The sequence below is a fragment of the Bidens hawaiensis genome, unplaced genomic scaffold, assembly GCF_021521415.1.
Source record: "Bidens hawaiensis isolate Kalapana, Puna unplaced genomic scaffold, B.hawaiensis_p1.1 tig00022011_1, whole genome shotgun sequence".
Taxonomy (NCBI): domain Eukaryota; kingdom Viridiplantae; phylum Streptophyta; class Magnoliopsida; order Asterales; family Asteraceae; genus Bidens; species Bidens hawaiensis.
Genome location: NW_027493415.1, coordinates 250,997 through 272,138, shown reverse-complemented (window position 1 = coordinate 272,138; position 21,142 = coordinate 250,997). Strand labels below are relative to the sequence as shown.

The following is a 21,142-nucleotide window of genomic DNA, read 5'->3' as shown; positions in this document are numbered from 1 at the left end:
GATTTACCGGCGCCCGATTCGCTTAGCAATGGTTTAATTGACAAATTATTTGATTATGATTTGATTTCATTACCGCATTTATTACGTTTTGCTTATTTATTATATTAACATTATTTTTTGTGTCAAAAATTGGTGATAAACTCACTCAACATGTTTGTTGAAAAAACTCCATTTCCTACGCATATGCAGGTTGCTTGAGTTGAAGGATGGACACTTAGAAAGACCTTAGGGTTATAATGAAGACAAACATGGATTTAAACTTGTTATATTTATTTATTTGAATTGTTTTGTTGTATTTGATTATTGTGTGTACATTTGAAATAAAATAATTAAATAGATATTGTCACATGTATGTTATGATAGTATCTTCGAGCTGTGAGCAATCGGATCACGCCCCGGCATTTCCGCCTTAGGTTGGGGTGTGACACACCACTCCCTTCCGGCCACCACTACACCCCAAGTCTTAGATCCAGACGCCCCGCATATCTGAACCGACAACCACCAACCCTAAAAGCACCGCCAAAACATATTCATTATCACCTCAACTTGTCGTTCATGGAAAAATGAAGATGAAGATAGAGTGCTGGTGATTGGAGACGGAGAAGGAGATGGAGATTGAACCTGATCTAAGATTTTTCATATGAAATGGAGACGATGATGACGAAGAGAAGGTGATTGGCGGGTGGCGGTAGTTCGTGGCTAGTGGTACCACTTCATGGCTGGTCTTTTGTTGCTATTCAATTTCAATTTTTTATAAAATACATTTGTTTACATCTTGATGTTATGGGTTTGTATAAGGTGCATAAAAGGGTACATGACATTTATCGTAAAACAATGTATTAAGAATTTTCTTTATTTTCAGATATCCGTCTCATTATCCGAAATGTTTGGATAACCGAATTTGAACACCCCTAGGGGAGGTGCCTTCGGCGGGGTTCTGATAAACAGATGCTTGGGAGGTCACTGATGAGGACCTTTGAACAACTTGCGGAGGACGAATGGTCGAAACGGCATCAGCTACCTGTTTGAGAAAGGGAACGTCGCATTCGGCCAAGGGAACTTCGCGAACTTTGATCACATGAGCACCTTTCAAATTCAGAATATGATGGAGATCCATTTCTGCATCGACAACAAACATGTCAGCACACACAAAACAAAACACATAAGACCAAAACAAGAGACTAACCATTGTTATCAACAAACATGATAGGAAAACTGTCACGAAAACCAGTTCCTGCTTATACGGGACCATGACAAAATGACTTCGGGATAAGGGATCAAGTCACAGGGATTTTCCTTCAACAGATCATAAAAATCTTTGTCGAAGGTAGATGGAGCTTCGTCAGCAACGAGCTTCTCCAGTGGACGCCATTTCATATCAGTAGGAGGCGTCAGTCATCAAGATAAAAGAAGTGATTCTTCCACCCACGAAGATTAGATGGGGGATTAGTATCAAGGTTAACGCTGTTGCATTTCTCGGAAATGAACCACTGACTAGCCCTAGAGAGACGATAAAAAGCCCTAAAAAGCTGTAGATTGGGAGTTTTGTGAACGAACGAGATAGAACTACAAAATGAGAAATATGGGCAAGAGCAAGAGGATGACATTGAGAAATGTGAAGCTCAAAGAACATCAACACACGAAGCAGAAACTTACTAAAGGAACCCTACAGTTGCCTACTTTAAATATCACCGAATACACGAAAAACTTACCGGCCGGAAAAAGGGTATATGGGTTTATCCGATGGAGCGCTAGTCGGATTCAAATCTAGAGGGATGTGAAACTCATCTACAACAACCCTAACCCTATTCTCATCCATAATTGAAAAGTGAGTGTTCATGTAATTTTTAAAAGACATGACGAGAGAAGAAGAAATCAACAAGAAAAGAAATTATGGTACATGATAAAGGAAGAGGGAAAACTCAGGGGGGAAAACAACAGAGACAAATGAAGAGAGAGAGAAAGAGAAAGAGAGAGAGAGAGAGGAAATAAATGTGCTTATAAAGGAAAATGTGCCCTAGTAAGTAAGGGTGATGCAATCGTAAGAAAAGTGGGGAAAATGTCAAATCAAAACGGGCCCATTGTCAGAACCAAATCCAGATGTCAAAGGGCCCATGACCATCAACGAGAAACCTCCCAGCGATTAGTCAGACACTATGAAACAAAGGCCTCGCATCGACTGACTAGGGGGACTTGTAGGGTAACCCCCAGAAAGAGCATCTACAACTATGATCAGAGCATCATTATGGGAGAGACTAGAGGAGCATCTACGTTTACTAGATACAAAGAGAGAATCGTACAACAGACAACAGCTGGAAAAGGAGAGCTCTATCGTGCTCGACCATTAGAGACAATAGTACGACCGTAGATGCTATATTGTCCTCTATATATACTTCATATATTTGTAACAATGCTCATAAGATGAATATCAATACAATTACACATTTAACTATGTGTTTCTAGCATCACTCTCATATTACTCTCATATATCATTCATACATTTACCCATCATAGCTAATTTTAGTCCGATGATCAATACAATTGAGATTTGCTTTAACGAAGATCATTAATTTTGTAAACTGGTTAGGGTTTAGCAATCGTTCAAATAGCAAAGCGGCAAAATTGATTATATATTTGTATTTACTACAAGCACGGATCCGATTAACCCGGTATGGCCGGCTGGGTTTGGGGATAGTTGCTATAATGCTATTCAGGAACTTTTAGTCGAGTTACTTCCATTTAATTCATATGATGTAAAATATAATTCAAATTATAAATAAATTATTTGAAATTGTTATCTTGAACATTCTTAAAAAAATATGGGTGTCGCTAAACGTACTCTTTTCCATACGAATTTTACTAAATGTACACCCCTTGAACTTATCAAATTAATTACTATTTCCTTTTATGAATTGTGCAATTCATTTCAAATAAGTCGTAATTTTCCCTTTAACATTATTTGCATACATATTAGTCTTTTTAACATTTTTTTCACTTAATAATCTTCACAAAATATATCAAATTAAATTTTTTTTTTCCTTTTTTCGTTTTTCTTTGTTTGGCATTGGTGACATAGAATGTTAAGGGATGGTACTTGGTAATCTCGTAACTTATGAAGGAGAGAACATTATTTGCCCTTTGTTGTAAAGTACTAACCATGGATTATACTTGTTAGTGTTCAATCAAACATCATGTATACGAACTGTACACGCTTGAGATGCAGCCGTTTGTTTTAATATATCTCACAATTGTGACATTGAGTCAATTTTAAGTGTGAAACTAGTAAAATCGTACAAAAATTTATAATATTTGTACTACTCAAGATTCTTTTTTACTTAATATTAGTTTTAAAACATTTCTGAACATTTCTAATCACATTAGCAGAAGAATTAGCCAGCCATTCAAACGAAATAAGTTTTTCATTTTATTATTGTTCAAGGTGTGCATGAAAAACCAATACGAAACCAAAAAAACCAAACCGAAACAAAAATCAACGGTTTAGTTTTATGTTTTTGAAAATATCGAACTTACGGCTAAATTTTAGTTTTGCATGTCATAAAAACCAAGAAACCCCAGTCGAATTTATGAATTTTAGTTTTCTCTTTTAATTAGTTTATAATATGTAACTAAAATATTTTAGAGCAATCTTAATACAGAGATCAAAAGGGGAAAAAAATTCAATTCAAAAATTTCAAAAAATGAAACCGTAACCGATCCAAACCAACCGTATACTTCATCAACCCATTTTCCGTCCGAGCCTTCATCTTCTACCTTCACTCTCCCAATTCACTCCCAACCCTGGCAAAACCCTAAAAACCTCCAACCTGCATCAATGGAGTCAGCTCTCTCATCTACACTAAAACCCTCATTTCACCACCAAAAACCCGCAACTTTCAATCCAACCAATTCGAATCTAACCAAACCAAACGCCCCTTATCCCTTATCAAAACCCTTGAAGCCACCCACACTCATAATCACCGCCTCCACCAAACCCACAATTAACCCAATCATCCAAACCCTCAAACTCACCGCCCGCACCATAATATTCTCCGCCACCGCTGCCGCAGCCGTTATCTCCAAATTCCAACAATACCCTGCTTTAGCCGACCCAATTGCCCCAATTACCGAATCCGTAACAACCGAAACCGAAACCAAAACCACATTACCCGAGTTTCTAGAATCCAATTCCGAAGCAATCGAGGCAATGAAAACATTACTCGAGAAGAAATTAGAAGCAGGGGAGGATGAGGAAAGCTTAAACATTTTAAAAAAACTCGTATCCGCCCAACCCGAACACATGGATTTCAAATTCCTAATGGCGAGATTGCTCAACGAAATGGGCGAAGTTGAACCGGCCCGAGAGGCGTTAGAACAGATTTTAACTGTGAATCCGCTATCGTTCGAGGCATTGTTCGAAAACGCGTTGGTAATGGACAGCTTGGGGTTAGGTGAAGAGGTGATCAAGAGGTTAGAACAAGCGTTAGCGATTGCGGTAGAAGAGAATAAGGAGAGAGAAGCAAGGGATGTGAGGTTTATTATTGCTCAGTTTCAGTTTTTGCAGAAGAATATTGATGAGGCATTGAGGAGTTACGATGAGCTTCTGAACGAGGATCCGAAAGATTTTAGGCCGTATTTTTGTAAAGGGATGATTTATAGTTTGATCGATAAGAATGACGAGGCGAAAGTGCAGTTTGCTAAGTATCGGGAGCTTTCGCCTAAGAAGTATGATGTGGAAGGGTACATTCGGACTCCGTTGTCAAGGATGAAGCTTTTCGGGACTGATGAGCAGAATTGATTAATAAAGAGGTGTCACGAGCAGTCGGTATGTTTCTTGTTATGATCGAGTCTTTGCTAGTTATAAAAATTCAGCAAATGTTTGTTGTTAATTGCTGCAAAATAAGCATATGATAATATTGTTATTGATGGTTCAAGATGAACTTTATGGTGTTGCAGTTGCAGTGTTTTTGAATAGAGCTTCTTTTTTACTGTTTGTTTCGTAAGTAGAAAGTTTGTTTCAGGTCGAGTCACGACCAGCGAATGAATGTGTATATGAGGTATTTAAGTAGTTTGTCAATTTTGCGTAAATTAGATATAAATGTGGCTGCCTACTTGAAATTTATGCGTAGATGGATGGGTCCATAGTTAACACTAGGGATGTGAATAATACCGAGCTGAATTGATGAGTAGACTTAGGGGTGGGGTTTTTAGCCGTAACCCAAAATCCCACCGGAACCCCAAAAAACCTGAACCTGATCTCAGTTTAAACGGTTTGGTTTTCGGATATAGTTTTGGGAAATTCAGGTGACCCAAATAATCCGATAATCTTAACACATTTGATTTTCGATTTTTTATAGGTCAGCGCCTGATATTACATTCTTCCCTATGCATTCGACCATCGACTTCTCCTATTCCATCATCTCTGGTTCGACATGTGCTATTCCACAAACTCTAATTCAACTTCTCCTATAATCCTATTCCATAATATCTAATTTGAATACAAGAATCAAGAAGCAGTTGGAAACAAGGTTTGATTATTCTTCCTTTATCTACTGTTTGTTATTCATAATAATTTGAGTTCATGTTTATTGTTCCTTAATCTAGTTTTTATTGATCACGGTGTGTAACTGTGCAATAAGGTGTAACCATGATAAACGCTTCTTGCTCTTTAAGCTAGTTTTTTCTGTTGCAACCTGCAGCCCAAATTAGTTCAATGCTAGTGAGTAGTGACAACCAAAAATTGATTTTGTTTTAGGACAAAATATACTCTAGCAGCCTAAAATTTGAACTGAAAACCTGATTTACCGACCCGAAAAACCCGGACCTGATAAAGCTGATAGATGTTAGGGTTGGGTTTCGGATATGGTTTTAAAATATTGAAACATGAAACCCATAGATAGCCCCTAAATCGAGGCTTTATATATTCGTGTCAAAGAAATCAACCCTGGCCCGTACTCTTAAATTCGTGTAACCTATTTATCTAAACAAGTCAAACAATTTAACAGGTAATTGTCTGACATTGCAGACGGGCCCACACACCTATTTTGCCTAAATTACTTTTTAGCTTTTGAATCTGTTATATGAAGATATTAATACTAAGATTACACTGTTTGATGGAAGAAATGTAAAAATGTTAACATTAAGGACTACTTTTGTGAAACCATAGAAGTTCAGGGTATAAGCTGTAAGCTTTTATGAATATACCTACCTATATATGATATTTGGCACATAAACAACCAACCACTTTATTTGTGTATATAATAATTTAATTAATAAAAGAAAATACCAACAAGGATGATAAGGTATACATACCACTCTTTTTTTTTTTCTTCTTTCTTCTTCCTTTCAATCTCCATGCCTTATCTCATTCATCAACAATGGCTATCTCTCCTTCCTCATCAGACTTCCCTTTAGCTTCCATTAACACAAATTTCACTTTCAATTCTTCAAAAACCTCACCGATTCGCATCTCTCTTTCGCATCACGCTTCATCTTCTTCAAGAATCTTGAGCCTCAACTCATCCAGCAGCAGTTATCCACCGCCCGTTTTAGAAGATGGGTCATTTCAAGATTCTCAAGATTCTTCAGATTCTTCTTTACCTGAATCTGAGAATCTTAACGTTTCGATCTGCAATCTCTTTAAAGATTCACAAACCGAAGAAACAGGAGTTGAATCTTACCTGAAAGCTAAACGAGACCCGGATTTTGTACCCGAGAGATCAACTTTGCATCATATTATCAGGTACGCGATACGTGTGGAGAATTGGAATTTAGTTTTGTCGGTTTCTGAAGATATTCGAAAGTTTAATGTCTGCCCGGATGCTCCATACTGTTGTAGAGTAATCACTAGCTGCATTAAAGCTAGAAGATTCAAACTTGCTAATACTTTACTTGATGTTTTGAAATTTGAAAAGGAAGTTGCGAATCTAACATTTAATTCCGCCATGCGAGCCTACAACAAGCTTCATATGTACAGTAGCACGGTTACAGTGTTTGAAGTTATGAAATCCTCAAATGCTGAACTAAACGAAGAATGTTATAGCCACACAATGGAAGCTTATCTTAAAATGGGCAAGAACGAGAATGTCGTTTCACTGTTCCAAGAATTACAATCGAGTTCAGTCGATTGGACGTCTTTTGGCACCCAAATTTATAGACTTTTATGTGAGTCGTTGGGGAAGTCGGGTCGACCCGTTGAAGCTCTTGAATACTTCAGGGAAATGACGGAAAAGGGCTTCCCGGAGGACCCGTCCTTTTACTCTTCACTCATCTCTTCATTTGTGAGTATAAAAGATGTAAAATCAGTAGAAGACCTTTTGAAAGAAGCCAAAGATAAAAGGATGTTACGGGACCCTTCGGTGTTCTTAAAGCTCGTGTTGATGTACATTGACCTAAATTCACTCGAGAAGACACTCGACATCGTTTCTTACATGAAAGAAATGAATATTCGGGTTTCTGATTGTATCTTTTGTGCTATTGTAAACGCGTTTTCAAAGAAAAAAGGGCCGAGTTTTGCAGCCCAAGTGTATGAAGATTTGGTCCTGCAAGGCTGCATACCGGGCCAAGTGACATATGCTTCGGCCCTTAACGTGTATAGCAGAACGGGCCTTTACAAAAAAGCCGAAGGGGTATTTTGGGAAATGGAAAGCAAAGGGTTCGACAAATGCGTGGTGGCATACTCTAGCATGATCGCAATGTACGGTAAAACAAATAGGATCCGAGACGCAATGAGGCTCGTGGCTAAAATGAAAGAAAAAGGGGTCGAGCCGAATGTGTGGATTTACAACTCGCTCCTCGATATGCACGGGAAAGTGTTGAACTTGAGGCAAGTAGAGAAGATATGGAAAGAGATGAAAAGAAGGAAAGTGAGTCCCGATAAAGTCAGTTACACGAGTGTTATAAGCTCGTATAACAAGGCACGCGAGTTTGAAACGTGTATAAACTTTTATAATGAGTATAGGCTCAATGGTGGCAGGATTGATAGGGCGTTGGGCGGGATCATGGTGGGTGTTTACTCGAAAATGAGTCGTGTTGATGAATTGGTGAAGCTTTTGCAGGATATGAAAGCCGAGGGTGCACGTTTAGACATGAGGCTTTATCGATCTTCGTTGAATGCTTTACGCGATGCGGGTGTGCAAATTCAGCCTATGTGGTTGGAAGAAAGCTTAGACCGGGTTTGAGTTTTTGTATAAAATACAAGATTTTAGGGTTCTAATGATTTTTGTTTATAATCTTAAAAAATGCTTAAAGGTTATCAATGATTCTTAGTGTCAAATCAGTGGTGGATAAGTTTGCGAGTAAAACCCAAATAGATAGAATCATAGAATAGAAGAAGATAACAAACCTTAGCTGGTTCTTTCCAATCACATGTTTTTTTTCTTGTTTTTTTTTTCAATTGGTACATTTATTTTTTCTAAATTATAAGTGGATAGTGTTTTACTACTATAGATAATATCAGAACAAAATGATTTTATTTATTAATTTAAAATAATGTTTTGGGTAAAATCCATTTTCTTCTGTATGTAAAGATTACAAAAATGATTTATTTACAACTTAACTTAGATCATCATTATGAACTTCAAATTATTGGAGATGCGACCCTGAATTTTCGTCGAATGGTAATGAATATTTACTTTAGAATCATGTAAGAACATGTGTAAAACGTTGTTAACGTGCAAGTAACATAATGTCATTTAGTGATATTGTTTCTAACACTATGCACAAGTGCACAACCACATATAGTGTTGGTAGCCGAATACATGTTTTGCCAATCTATAGCTTTGTGTCTTTCTTGATGACAATCTTGCTAGTGTCATCAAAACATTAACACGGTGTTTTCAATCTAGTGCTGAAACTAAATACTAAGGTAAACACCATTGTCGAGATGCATGGCTACGTAAACCTTCTTCTGGCAATGTGGAATGTGGGTGATTCATAAATTTGTGGTTCACTTTTCTCCCTTTCCGTAACGTTAGAGACGCTGGCAAGAGGTTTTTGAGAAGCAACTCTAAGTTTTCAAGTTGGAACACATAATTTTATGATTTTGTTCAGCAACATCCAAACTTCGTTCTTTGAGGTAATTTCCTATAATTCTCCTCAATTCATAAGTTTCACAATTGAGGTTATTGTCATAAAACAAATTATTTAAGGGCTTCTTTGGAGATGGTAGAGGTTTCTGACTGTTGGAAGCGCGTCGTTGATCAAAGCAGCGAATAGGAACCGGGAAGATTAAGGCCATGAATCCATCTTGATAAGCCCATGAAGAGAGAGGGGTGTTGGGGTGGGGGTGGGGGGGGGGGGGGTTGAACCAATAGTCCAAACATGAGACATGAAATAAGAAATAGAATTAGAAATAAATAGAGGATGGAGGATTAAATTGGAAGTAAAAGAATAATTAATTTAACAGTTATACCCGATAAAAATTATAAATGTGATAAACGTAGAGGTGTATATTTGGATTATGCATTCTTTACAATATATAAATAACTGCATGTACTCAAATCCAAATTTATGCAATATTTAGTATCATTTACACTATGCACCGATGTTTATGAACCCTCATATTGTAAGTTAAGCTTACACACCTTTCTCAAATTCCTATATCTAAATTGAGATCTATAGATCTTAATACGAATATTCACCCTTCGGACGTCCATTTTTGTGAAGTTCTTTGACTTGATAGTGAATGCCACCATTCTTCAACCAAGTTATGTACCACTTTAACATCAAATGGAGCATTTCATGCTCTAACCCATCAAGCGTTGTACCATAATTATGCTCTTAACATATCTCGTATATTATTAATTTACCACAAAAATAAATTTGGATTACTTCACCTAAACACAAGTTAAATCCCGTGCAAACATGTACTTGCGCATAGCCGCGTAATGACTTGATCATTATAAATTGATAATTCTGTCATGTTTTTTTTTTCCTTGTACAGAAAATAAATATAAAATTGAACTTTAAAGGATTGTATAGTCACATTTACATCTTGAGCATTAGATTCTAATGCTAGCTCTTTTATAAGGATCATTAACTTTCTAAAGTTTAACCAAATAGCAAGTAATCAAAGGATTTCATTTTCTGATCTAATTAGTTAACCTAATAACCAAGGCAACTTCAATTACTCTTATTTAACTATAGACGCCCATTAAACCACATATTAACTTCCATAACTGAATTTAGACCCCTTTAGACATTAATTTCATCAAGACCGACCTGTTTAGTGCAAAACTTGTGCATTTGATCACATCCTATTGTAGTTTAACACCCCAATCAAATATATATAACAGTATAAGTTATAAGCACATTCGATTAGTTAAACTCAACATTTGCTAATTTGATCAGCTAATGAACACTTTGATATAATGAGTCCATTTTGACTTAAAATACCAATTTCATCAAATTTCTCCATTTCTTACCAAATCTTTTGATATAAACACATATCCTTGGTATTTTAGTTCATTCTCATAAATTGTTGATGTTTAAAGCATAATTTTACTTAAAATCACAATTTAGGTCCAAATGGGTCAATCTCATCAAGAATTTCAATACTCAACTCTTAAATTAACTTAGGTGTTGTTTGTTTTTGCAGACATAAACTGTCTGCAAGCTGATTTCATCTGTTTTCATGTCTGGAACTGAAGATGTGGTCTGAAGATCTGCAAGCTGAAAATATAAGACTGTTTGTTTTTATAAGCTGATACTGTCTGCATAACTGTCAAACTTATCTCACAAGATAGAAGTCATTTATTCAAGTTACATCTAGTTTTTAGTCTTTGCTTGCCATGCCGATTTGGTTTTGGTGGGTGGTGGAAGGTGGTGGTGGTGGATGGTGGTAGTGGCGGCGGACGGTGGGTAGTGGCGGTGGATGGTGGTGGTGGACAATGGGTGGTGGTGATGGATGGTTTTGGTTGGTGGTGGACGGTGGTGGTGATGGATGGTGGTGGTGGTGGGTGATGGATGGTGGTGGTGGCGGTGATGGATGGTGGTGGTGGTGATGGATGGTGGGTGGTGGACGGTGGTGGTGATGGATGGTGGGTGGTGGACGGTGGTGGTGATGGATGGTGGGTGGTGGACGGTGGTGGTGGCGGTGATGGATGGTGGTGGTGGTGGGTGATGGATGGTGGTGGTGGCGGTGATGGATGGTGGTGGTGGTGGCGGACGGTGGTGGTGATGGATGGTGGGTGGTGGACGGTGGTGGTGGCGGTGATGGATGGTGGTGGTGGTGGGTGATGGATGGTGGTGGTGGCGGTGATGGATGGTGGTGGTGGTGGCGGACGGTGGTGGTGATGGATGGTGGGTGGTGGACGGTGGTGGTGATGGATGGTGGGTGGTGGACGGCGGTGGTGGCGGTGGATGGTGGTGGACGGTGGCGGCGGGGTACGGGGGTGGTGGTGGCGGCGTACGGTGGGTGGTGGTGTTGGCGGACGGTGGTAGGAGCAGTGGATGAGAGGGTGGCTGCAAAGGGAGAAGAGTAGGGTTTTTTTGTGAAGATGTTTTAAGCAAGATTTCCTTGCTTTTCTTTTAAGATGAAAGAAGATAACTTCAGATCTGTTTTAAGAAAAAAAACAAACAGTCTTCAAGGGTAATGTCTGCGCGCCTGTAGACATTAGCTCCCTTGAAGATGTTTGAAGAAAAAACAAACACCCCCTTACACAATCACCATCCGTGGTATCTAACATATTAATCATTTAGGTGATCATTCTAGAAACTATAAATTTTTAGAAATCCAAATGGTGGTTGCATATAGTGGTTCTAATTGATCTCGACCCCAATAGTGGTCCTAAGTAATCTTGATCCCAATCTAGTCTTCGTTTTCCTGGTCATATCCGAACCACAATTTATAAACAATCATCATTTTGGTTTTCTTATTTGATATGTGACACGAAAAATAATTTTCAAGCAAAAACGATCGTGCTTAAATAATTTTCATATACTCATCCTGCTACCGATTAATCATTAATGACTTATGTTCTAGTTTGAACCCCTTTGTGTTCTATCATGAGGGGATGATCATGTATGTAAATCTATATTTCACTAATGAATAATTTGTTGAAAGGTAGCCTTCAATTTTTTTAGCTTCTTGTCTACAAACACGTTCTATATAGTATAACTAAATAAATGAGAAAACGTAACCCTTACAAATTGTATAAACAAAAGTCCAATTATCAAAACCAAAAATAAAACTACAATATAAAAGTTGTTGACACGTAAAATACAGATCCACTCTTGGCCTTTGTGTGGCATAAACTAGGATTTTATTTATAGAATTAAATATTCCGGACGACTATTAAAGATATTATCCCATTAATTAATGTGATTGGTGTGGCGTAAACGCATAAACTAATATTATTTTGGATAACTATTAAAGATATTTTCAAGTTATATTAGAATAGAAGTCTCCAGAAATCAAGCAACTAATAAAAGCCATTTTCAGAGTTTCATTTCACCACATTACATTATCAATCAAGCTTGCTTTCTGGTTTGAATATTATAGACGCATTCACAGAGAAGATAGTTGCCGTCGTATCGGAAGCCGGAATCTGGTCGAAAGTTCGTTATCCTGAGATTTTATTCGTAATTTATTTGTTATATTCGGTTTAATTTTAGTTTAGTTGCTTTATGTTTATAATTCGCGTTAATTTAGGTTTTTGTGGCTGAATTTGTTAACATTTTGTGCTTGTGATAGTTTGGTACTTGATATTAGGGTTACGAAACTAGTTATAGTAATTAGTGACACTGTAACAACTGGCTGTTAGTTTCATCTTGTGTTGAAATTGAAATTGAATTCTGTTTGTTAGGTTTTGCTTGGCCTGTTATATCCATATGTGTTGTTTACGCGTTGAACGAGTGATGTGTGGTTTTGATTAGGCCAATTATGTGTTTTTATTAGGAGGATTCGCCTAACCTTTTCGAGTCGTTTTTTATAAGCAGTGTTAAGTCTTCGTTTGAGAAATTAGTTTTCGTAAATAGTAAGAGAATTTGTCCATCTTTCATATGCTGTGTTTGATATGGTGGAAAACCTGAGTAAGAACCATGTGCTTCTGAAATTGATATTCAAAGCGGCATTAGTTGTGTTTGTTTGGTTTTTCGTCAAATAATCAAAACTGGAAAATCAGTTATGTCCATTCACCAAGCCTCAGTCTATCCCCTAACCATTGCAAACTGTCCTCATGTCTCTTCTTTATCAAGTTAATAACTATGCAGTCCATCCAGTTAACTCGAGAGTCAATAGCTTGGGGACGGTGTAATTCTTCAAGTGTTGGTGCAGAAAGCCAGTTGAGGTAGTTTTTCCCTTGGCGGGCAGGAAATTTATTAGATATCTGCATCGGTGGTGCTTTCTTCACGTTTTTTTATCTTTTTTTCATTGAGGACGTACTTGATTTTATGATCTATTGATTTTACCTTAGGTTGTTCCACTTTTTCGTGGTATCTTAATTAGATGGATGTGGGCCTCTTCAAGAACCAAGAAACCATGCATTGGATACCTCCATTTCTCTTGGACACGTGGAATTCACTCACTCATGAACTTTTATTATATTACACTTGCTTGTTTTTGTGATGACTGGTTGCAGCTTTTCAACGTTTGGTTGGATTATGTTGTTGCTGATTTCAACTCACGTGCTGCTGTGTGAGAGAAAGCCACATTGTCACTGGATGGACAACTAGATATGTCTTCTATAGACCTAGGATATTTTGCTTAATGTTTTCTTAAATGCAGGTGCTTTCTGCTGTATTAGTTGTTAGTTTGGTCCTAGTTGTAATGGAGGATCATACAAATTTGCATCTTCAAGGAAGCAACACAGAATCTGCAACACATGCTTTTGCTGTCACAGAGGAACCAAAGTTAGAAAATCACCATATTCATGGAGATGGTGAGCCTGATGTTGCAGAATCCGTGAACTCAGATGTTGTTGATGAATCCCTTGAATATGGGTACTGTTTCTGTGACTTGTATTCTGATTTTCTTAGTAAATATATATATCGCGGGTCAATCAACTGTTTCTTGTTTCTTGGCAGATGTTCTCACTACCGTCGAAGGTGCAGAATACGGGCCCCATGTTGTAATGAGATATTTGACTGTCGTCATTGTCATAATGAGGCGAAGGTATGTAAGAAAAAGTAAAGCAAAATAGCAATGCGTGGATACTGAAAATGGTATTTTGGACCGTTGGTAATATTTTTGGTACAGAATGACATCAATGTCAATCAAGAAGAGAGGCATACCATCCCTCGTCATAAGGTCCAAAAGGTAGCTTACTTTTAAAAGTTATACGTGTTCTCAAAATTGCTTTCTTTTGCTGGACACCTGAAGTATATTTGGTGTTGTCTTACTTTCAGGTTATATGCACTCTTTGTGGCACAGAACAAGAGGTGAGTGTTTTTAGTGTTGCTGTTTTTTTCATGATGTGGAAGCAATATCAAAAGCTGAACCTGAGATTTTTAAAAAAATCATTTCTGGACTGTTTTGCTACTTGCCTTTTTAGGTTCGGCAAATGTGTGTCAACTGTGGTGTGTGCATGGGCAAATACTTTTGTGGGACATGCAAGCTTTTTGATGATGATGCAAGTCTTCATTTTGTACTTTTTCTTTATCTGAGGAAGCTTCTGTAAACGGGTTTTGATGTAGTCTCATGTTTTCCATGAAGCCATTTTTTTGCTTTCGTGTAAGATTATGTAATTTCTTGCTCTCTTCTTTGCAGATATCCAAGAGACAGTATCACTGTGATGGTTGTGGTATTTGCAGGTACTAGTTTCACGCTATTTACAGTTGGATATTCTTATGTGTTAACCAAAGTAGAGTTAATATCGTAAAGATACTATTAATCTCATAATCTTGTGGGAACTACTGGTATACAGATACTGGTTTTGTTGACCTACGATACATAACTTTTGGATATGTAATCTTTCAGTTATTCAAGATACACAAATATAGTAATAATAACTACTGTAGATTGTCAATATAGCTAAATGTTTTAATACAACCTACAAATCCGTATAATCTGATATAATGTGTGCGTTTTTATTGTAAATAGCCTTTGTTTGGTATGTTTTGATAATATGGTGAATTTAGTGAGACCTCTTCTGACTTGTATATGTTTTTCTGTTTCGATCAGAATTGGTGGGCAGGAGAACTTTTTTCACTGTGACAAATGCCGTAAGTCCTCTTTCTCTATGATTCAAATTAGTATGAGCAGTTAAGTTGTCATGTTATTCTGTTTTGATCAGAATTCGTAACTGTTAATAACTTAATATCTAATACTAGTCAAAACAGGTAACTTTTTAGTGCTAATCAAAACAAGTTGGCCGAATTGGGCCAACCTACAAACACCATTTTGTTCTTTTTTCTAAATAGTTATGATGTTAAAAGGATTTTGAACCAATATTATTACATCAATCTATTGGGCTCATTCTTGTGTATCTATCTTGTTGGGATACAGGATGTTGTTACTCAAATATTCTGAAGGACAGTCACCTGTGTGTTGAAGGAGCAATGCACCATGACTGCCCTGTATGCTTCGAGGTTTACTTCTTCACCTTACTTTATTCCCGCTTGTATGCATCTTCTGGAAACACGCTAAAATGGCACGTAAATGTGGTTGTTTTGCAGTATTTGTTTGATTCCTTAGATGATGTTACAGTCATGCCCTGTGGACATACCATTCATAAGAAGTGTTTAAAGGAAATGCAGAAACATTCGCGGTAAGTAAATCTAATACATCAATTGATTTTTAAGAAATTGAAGATGATTTTGTAAAAGTTAGTATTTTGGTTCGTGACTATTTTGACAGATACGCGTGTCCGCTCTGTTTTAAGTCAGTCTGGGATATGTCAAAGATGTGGGAAAAGCTTGACATGGAAATTGCAGCTACTCCTATGCCCGAAATCTATCAGAACAAAGTAGGCCATCTTTCTTTGTCCTTGGTTTTCAACTTTCTGGAGTTCTGTTTCTATATTTATGTTTTGCTTTCTTGTTTTGAAGATATGGATTCTGTGCAATGACTGTGGAGCGAATTCAGAAGTTCCTTTTCATATTGTGGCTCATAAGTGCCCAAATTGCAAGTCTTACAACACTCGCCAAACTTGAGGTTAACAGGATCGGTCTCTCTGATGGGTTATCGTGGCTAGCAGTCCAGTGTTGATAAATGTTGGTTTTTATTTCTACAGATTTTGTTAGTCCTTTTGGCTCCTTGGCGTTGTAAATTCTGCAAATCTTATCCTGGTGTATAATGGGATGCATGATTTTTCATCGTGATCGAATGGCTTGAAAACATATATAAGAATCACTAGATTTTATCCCCCGTATTACGGGGGTTGTTTTACATTATTTGTTTTCAATATTTATATATGTATATTTGGATTATAAATTTTATTTATTGAAAGAAAGTTAATAATTAATATAATTGAGGTTTGATGACGAAATGGTTTCACAAATAAATAATATGTTATAATCCGGTTTAAAAGCTATCTGAGTTTGGTGATACCCATTACCCATTTATTTTCTTTATTATAAAACTGTTTCTTAATTATAAATAATATCTTTTTTTAAATAAAATAGGATATTAATTTTTAGTATATCCCTATTTTATAGGATTTTCATATCAAATATTTGATGAGATTAATTTTTAATATAATGAGATGTTATAACCCGTTTAAGAGCTATATGGGTTTGGTGAGACATTTACCCGTGAATTCGAGTCAAATGCGTGAGAAGCCTTCATTTACAAATAAAGCAATCTGATTGCTTGAGAGAACGGTTGTTTTACATTTTTTGTTTTTTAATAGTTACTTTTTGGATTTTAATTTTTTTTATTATAAGAAAATTAATAATATACTTAGGGTTTGATGATGAAAGGGTTTCATAAAAAATGATATGTTATAATCCGTTTAAAAGCTATCTGGATTTGGTGACCCATGACCCGCTTATGTTTTTTTACTATAAAATTGTTTATTAATTATAAATAATGTCTTTTTCTTTTTAAATTGGATATTAAATTTTAGTATATTCCTATTTTATAGGATTTTCCTATCATATAATTGGTAAGATTAATTTTTAATTTAATAAGATGTTATAACCCGTTTAAGAGCTATCTAGTTTTGGTAAAACCCATACCCATGAATTTGAGTTAAATCAATGAGAGGTCTCCATTTAAAAATCAAGCAATCTGATGGCTTCCATAAAAAGAAAGAGCGACCACATCGTGACACGTAGGATTTTAGGATTTTCGTTTATATATATTATAGATATACCATATTTGATAACAAAATTCATTTCGAGTACATAAATAGGTGTAAACATATATAAGAATTATAGCTGGTAAACATATTTAGTCATTAACCACTAATTATATTTATGTTTTGTGGTAGTTTGATCTTTTAAGTTGAACCTTGAATTAAAATTTTCTCCCAGTTTTACAACTTCGTATTTTTTTTGTATGTATTAAACATGTTTTATATTATTTTTATACTTTTATGTGAAGTACATTATAGCAGAAGAAATAATTTGATTATGAAAAATTACACGTAAAAGCTGATGCTGATGTGAAATAAATTGCTAGTAGCATCCTTCATTCTAACTCGTGTTTTGATCCAACCCATTCTAACTCGAAATCCTTTTTTACCCCACCAATTACGACCCAAACTTATCATAACCCAAAACAAAATATATTGTCTTAATCTACTTGTTCCAACCCCATCCGTGACTGAACCGACCCGACACGTTTACCAGCCCTAACATGGATAAACAATTTTACAAACATGTGCACGGGTAGTTTGAAAATACATATAAAATCCGTATATGATAACCAAAAACTTCTAAAAGTCAAACATATTATTTTTAGTTAACACTTCAATTTCTATTTTATTTAAAGTCTAGCAAATACATTTTTCAACTTAAAGTAGAGGTTTTTGTTTATTACCCATACAATTCTTCTGAACTAGATAAAAGCTTGACTGGAAATCAGTTTCATGAAAAGCTTAATTCCCGCTCTTGAGGTCGACTTGAACTTGACAAAAGCGAGACTCGAATTAGCAAGATTTAAATTTTGAATGATAAAGATTGCAACCCTTAAAATTCAACCAAAGTGAACCCACTTTCAAGATTTGGCCCTCTCATAATGTCGGATTTAGCCATGTCTTTGGCTATGTCCTTTTATCACTTTTTTAACTTACAACTAACTACCACCACTACCACCTTCAACCAAATGGTAGGGTTACATGCATTATTGTTTTTGCACCCTGCCTCTCACAAAACAACAACAAAATTTATAAAACGATTAACAACTTTTCATGTTTATTAAATGTAAACTAATTGGGCTAATTTTCGCTAAATTCAAGTTTGGTTCATTTTGAATTCTATACTTAAAGCTTAAACTCGACTTGGGAGTAATTTTATAAACTCCATCGGACATGGATCGTTTATAATTTTTATTTATGTTTGATTGCTTTCATATATTTATAATTTTATGTGTAACATTATATGTATAGCTTTTAGTGGTTAACTTGTCTTAATCTTCAATTCGACTCGATTCAAGCTTTATTTAAATGGGTCGTTTCAAAGAACTCGTGAGTGAAACCGAGGATGGCTATCTAGTTTATGATTCTTTTACACCACAATTTATAAACGGCATTACAGTGTGAAGTTACTTTTTGGGTGGGGTTAACTCTAGTGTACCTAAATTGACCGGTACAACCCCTTAGTGAATTAGGGTCCCCTCAAGTAACTCTTTCAAGCCATTATCTTTCAAGGATGCCATCCAATCATAAGTTACAAAGACACAATTTGCGATTGAGAATGTTACCCATGGCCGGTTTAGTGGTTATACCGATTGTAAATTTTATTTATGGATAAGTAAATAATCTTTTTGAAAGGTTTTTCTTAGCTATCGGGATTTGAATCTAAGATTTCTCGTTCAAGTGATCTCGTAAAAAATATATTGATATTGTTAATGCACTCCTTATTCTTTCTTAGATGTAACTAAGTGTTTAATGTAATAGTTAAAACATTTCTAAATTAGTTATATCACACTTTCAATTTAATATACCATTTACTTTTTATGTAATAGTTAAACATTTCTAAATTACTTATGACATCATTCGGTTCTTCAATAGTGAACCGGCAAGGCAGCGGTTTGATAGCCCGTCCGGTTACGAAAACAATGCACTTGAGTGTTGATATCTTTACTGCTGTATTCTGTTTTAAGAGGAGGCAGGCAACATTATAAGCATGGGCCTAGAAAGATAAAGTTGGTTCAAGTCTTTACAAGAAAGATGCATTTGATGCAATGACAATGATGCACACATGTGTGAGGGTCCAACACTAACAAGCTCTTCATGGAATGGAAGGACCAATCATGTATTCAAAAGAGTAAACCACATCAATGCATCAATTACTTGTACCTTACAACCCACACATCAATGCCATTCAAGTCTCATGACTCAAGATTTTCGAAACCCATAAAGTTGTACAATAAACTATGCTTTAGGATGCTTGCAGAGGCGTAAACAAGCTGAAACGTGGTCAAGCTTGGCCTGTTCAAGTTCTTTTTATAAAACTCAAGCTCGGCTCGTGAGTCATTTTTTCAAGCTGGGGCCCGGCTCGTTTATTAATATATTAATTAATTTATATAAGTTATTAATTATGTTACAATTTTGAGAAAAACCTTAAACGGGCCTAAGCTCGGCTCGAGCTCGCGTAGTACCTTAAACAAGACAAAAGCTCAGCTTGAGCGCTACTATGAAGGGAAAAAATAATACATGGAAGTTCGAAAGAGAGAGAGTTTAAAAAATACACAAGGCTTGGGGACTCGGGTAGCCTCACGAGCTTCCCATACAAGGCTAGAACTCGGGCTCGATAGCGGATAACTAAATGAGTTTTATTTGAGGCTCGGGCTCGGCTCATTTCCAGCTTTTTATTGTCGTACAGAAAATAATGCATTTGAATGCGTACATATTACAAATACCAATGCAATTGTGCTGTTGGGGTTCAAAATTAAGACTTGCTTAAATGGTATAAAAACATCCATTTATAACCCAATAGAGTTTTGATTCACGCAATTACATCTCAAGATTTACGGGACAATGAGTTTTAGCTCAACTGATATTGGAGGGGAAATAAAGATTTGAAATGGGACCCACAATGTGCCTTTGGGCGGCAAGCTTTCCCCAAAACAAGATTTGGTGTACTTGGCTACCAAGCATAGTCTGCGACCATGGGCGTATGGAGTCGTTTTTTGCCATTGGGTTCCTTTCGACGGCCGGACTTTATTCGTTGGTCATTAAAAAAATCTCAAGATTTACCAAATCGAGTCAGACTAATAGACTATATGTACTGGTTAACTAAAAAGTAACAAAAAATGTGACTGTCACCCGGGTATAAGTGCTCTCACTAACTTTCCCTCAAACACAAGTAATGATTTAACTACAATCACAATTATTTTTTTAACCATTTTTAGTAACAAAAAAATGTTAGTTGGATAGTTTGATTGATTGGAAAATAATTGGCCTCACACCCAAGCCCATCGCACCTGTTAAACGTCTGCTGCCCAAACCCTTTGACGCCCATGGCGCTCTACGGCCTACGCGCTTTGTTGTTCAAGGCCTCAGCCATGTGATGTGGCATGGGGTGCTATTCCAATACACTTGGTCTGAGAATGCCAAGAAATCACAAAGAAATGATGAATTAGGGTGCTTGTGGTGTACAACTATCAATGCAAGATAAAGACTTGATAACATTGTAAAAAGATCATTTATAAATTATAACAAAATCAGAATCATGATTCAGGCAATTATGTCTCAAGATTTTCCCAACCCGAATCACAAAAAAGAAAATGTACACATCATGCATTAAGGATGCTTGTACAGTACAACCATTAATGCAATTGTGATATTTAGGGTCAAGATCAAGACTTTTGCTAACATTAAATAAAAATACCAATTTATATCCCATCATAATTCTAATTTTAAGCTGTTACATCTCAAGATCTTCCAAACCCATATCAGAGTGCCAAGAATTAATGCTAAAATATGCTCAACTGCCGATGCAATTGCGATGTGGAGGTTCAAGATCAAGACTTTCTTGTAACATTCATCAAGATTTTCCAAACCCGTGTCATAATTACCAAGAAATTACAAAACTTTAC

General features: G+C 36.3%; 3 protein-coding genes across 3 annotated transcripts; all 3 read left to right on the top strand.

Annotated features, from left to right (window-relative positions):
* Window positions 1–3,832: 3,832 nt before the first annotated feature.
* Window positions 3,833–4,809, top strand: LOC143564507 (protein SLOW GREEN 1, chloroplastic-like). The gene has a single exon (XM_077051764.1). The coding sequence runs from the start codon at window positions 3,833–3,835 to the stop codon at window positions 4,793–4,795; it is 963 nt and encodes a 320-aa protein (XP_076907879.1). The 3' UTR covers window positions 4,796–4,809.
* Window positions 4,810–6,353: 1,544 nt separating this feature from the next.
* Window positions 6,354–8,257, top strand: LOC143564506 (pentatricopeptide repeat-containing protein At5g13770, chloroplastic-like). Its single transcript, XM_077051763.1, has one exon. It carries the CDS (start codon window positions 6,375–6,377, stop codon window positions 8,175–8,177), a length of 1,803 nt encoding a protein of 600 aa, XP_076907878.1. The 5' UTR covers window positions 6,354–6,374; the 3' UTR covers window positions 8,178–8,257.
* Window positions 8,258–12,969: 4,712 nt separating this feature from the next.
* LOC143564516 (putative E3 ubiquitin-protein ligase RZFP34) lies at window positions 12,970–16,089 on the top strand. Its single transcript, XM_077051770.1, has 11 exons — window positions 12,970–13,938; window positions 14,023–14,110; window positions 14,195–14,254; window positions 14,344–14,376; window positions 14,490–14,567; window positions 14,705–14,748; window positions 15,119–15,159; window positions 15,443–15,525; window positions 15,613–15,704; window positions 15,794–15,902; window positions 15,985–16,089. Exons 1-11 carry the CDS (start codon window positions 13,718–13,720, stop codon window positions 16,087–16,089), a joined length of 954 nt encoding a protein of 317 aa, XP_076907885.1. The 5' UTR covers window positions 12,970–13,717.
* Window positions 16,090–21,142: the final 5,053 nt, after the last annotated feature.

Excerpts from the sequence above, each read along its gene's own strand:
- LOC143564516 (XM_077051770.1), top strand. The coding sequence starts at position 13,718 with ATGCAGGTGCTTTCTGCTGTATTAGTTGTTAGTTTGGTCCTAGTTGTA. Across the intron at positions 14,377-14,489 it reads TTTGTGGCACAGAACAAGAG|GTTCGGCAAATGTGTGTCAA; the intron begins GTGAGTGTTTTT and ends TTGCCTTTTTAG. Across the intron at positions 15,526-15,612 it reads ACTGCCCTGTATGCTTCGAG|TATTTGTTTGATTCCTTAGA; the intron begins GTTTACTTCTTC and ends GTTGTTTTGCAG.
- LOC143564506 (XM_077051763.1), top strand. The coding sequence starts at position 6,375 with ATGGCTATCTCTCCTTCCTCATCAGACTTCCCTTTAGCTTCCATTAAC.
- LOC143564507 (XM_077051764.1), top strand. The coding sequence starts at position 3,833 with ATGGAGTCAGCTCTCTCATCTACACTAAAACCCTCATTTCACCACCAA.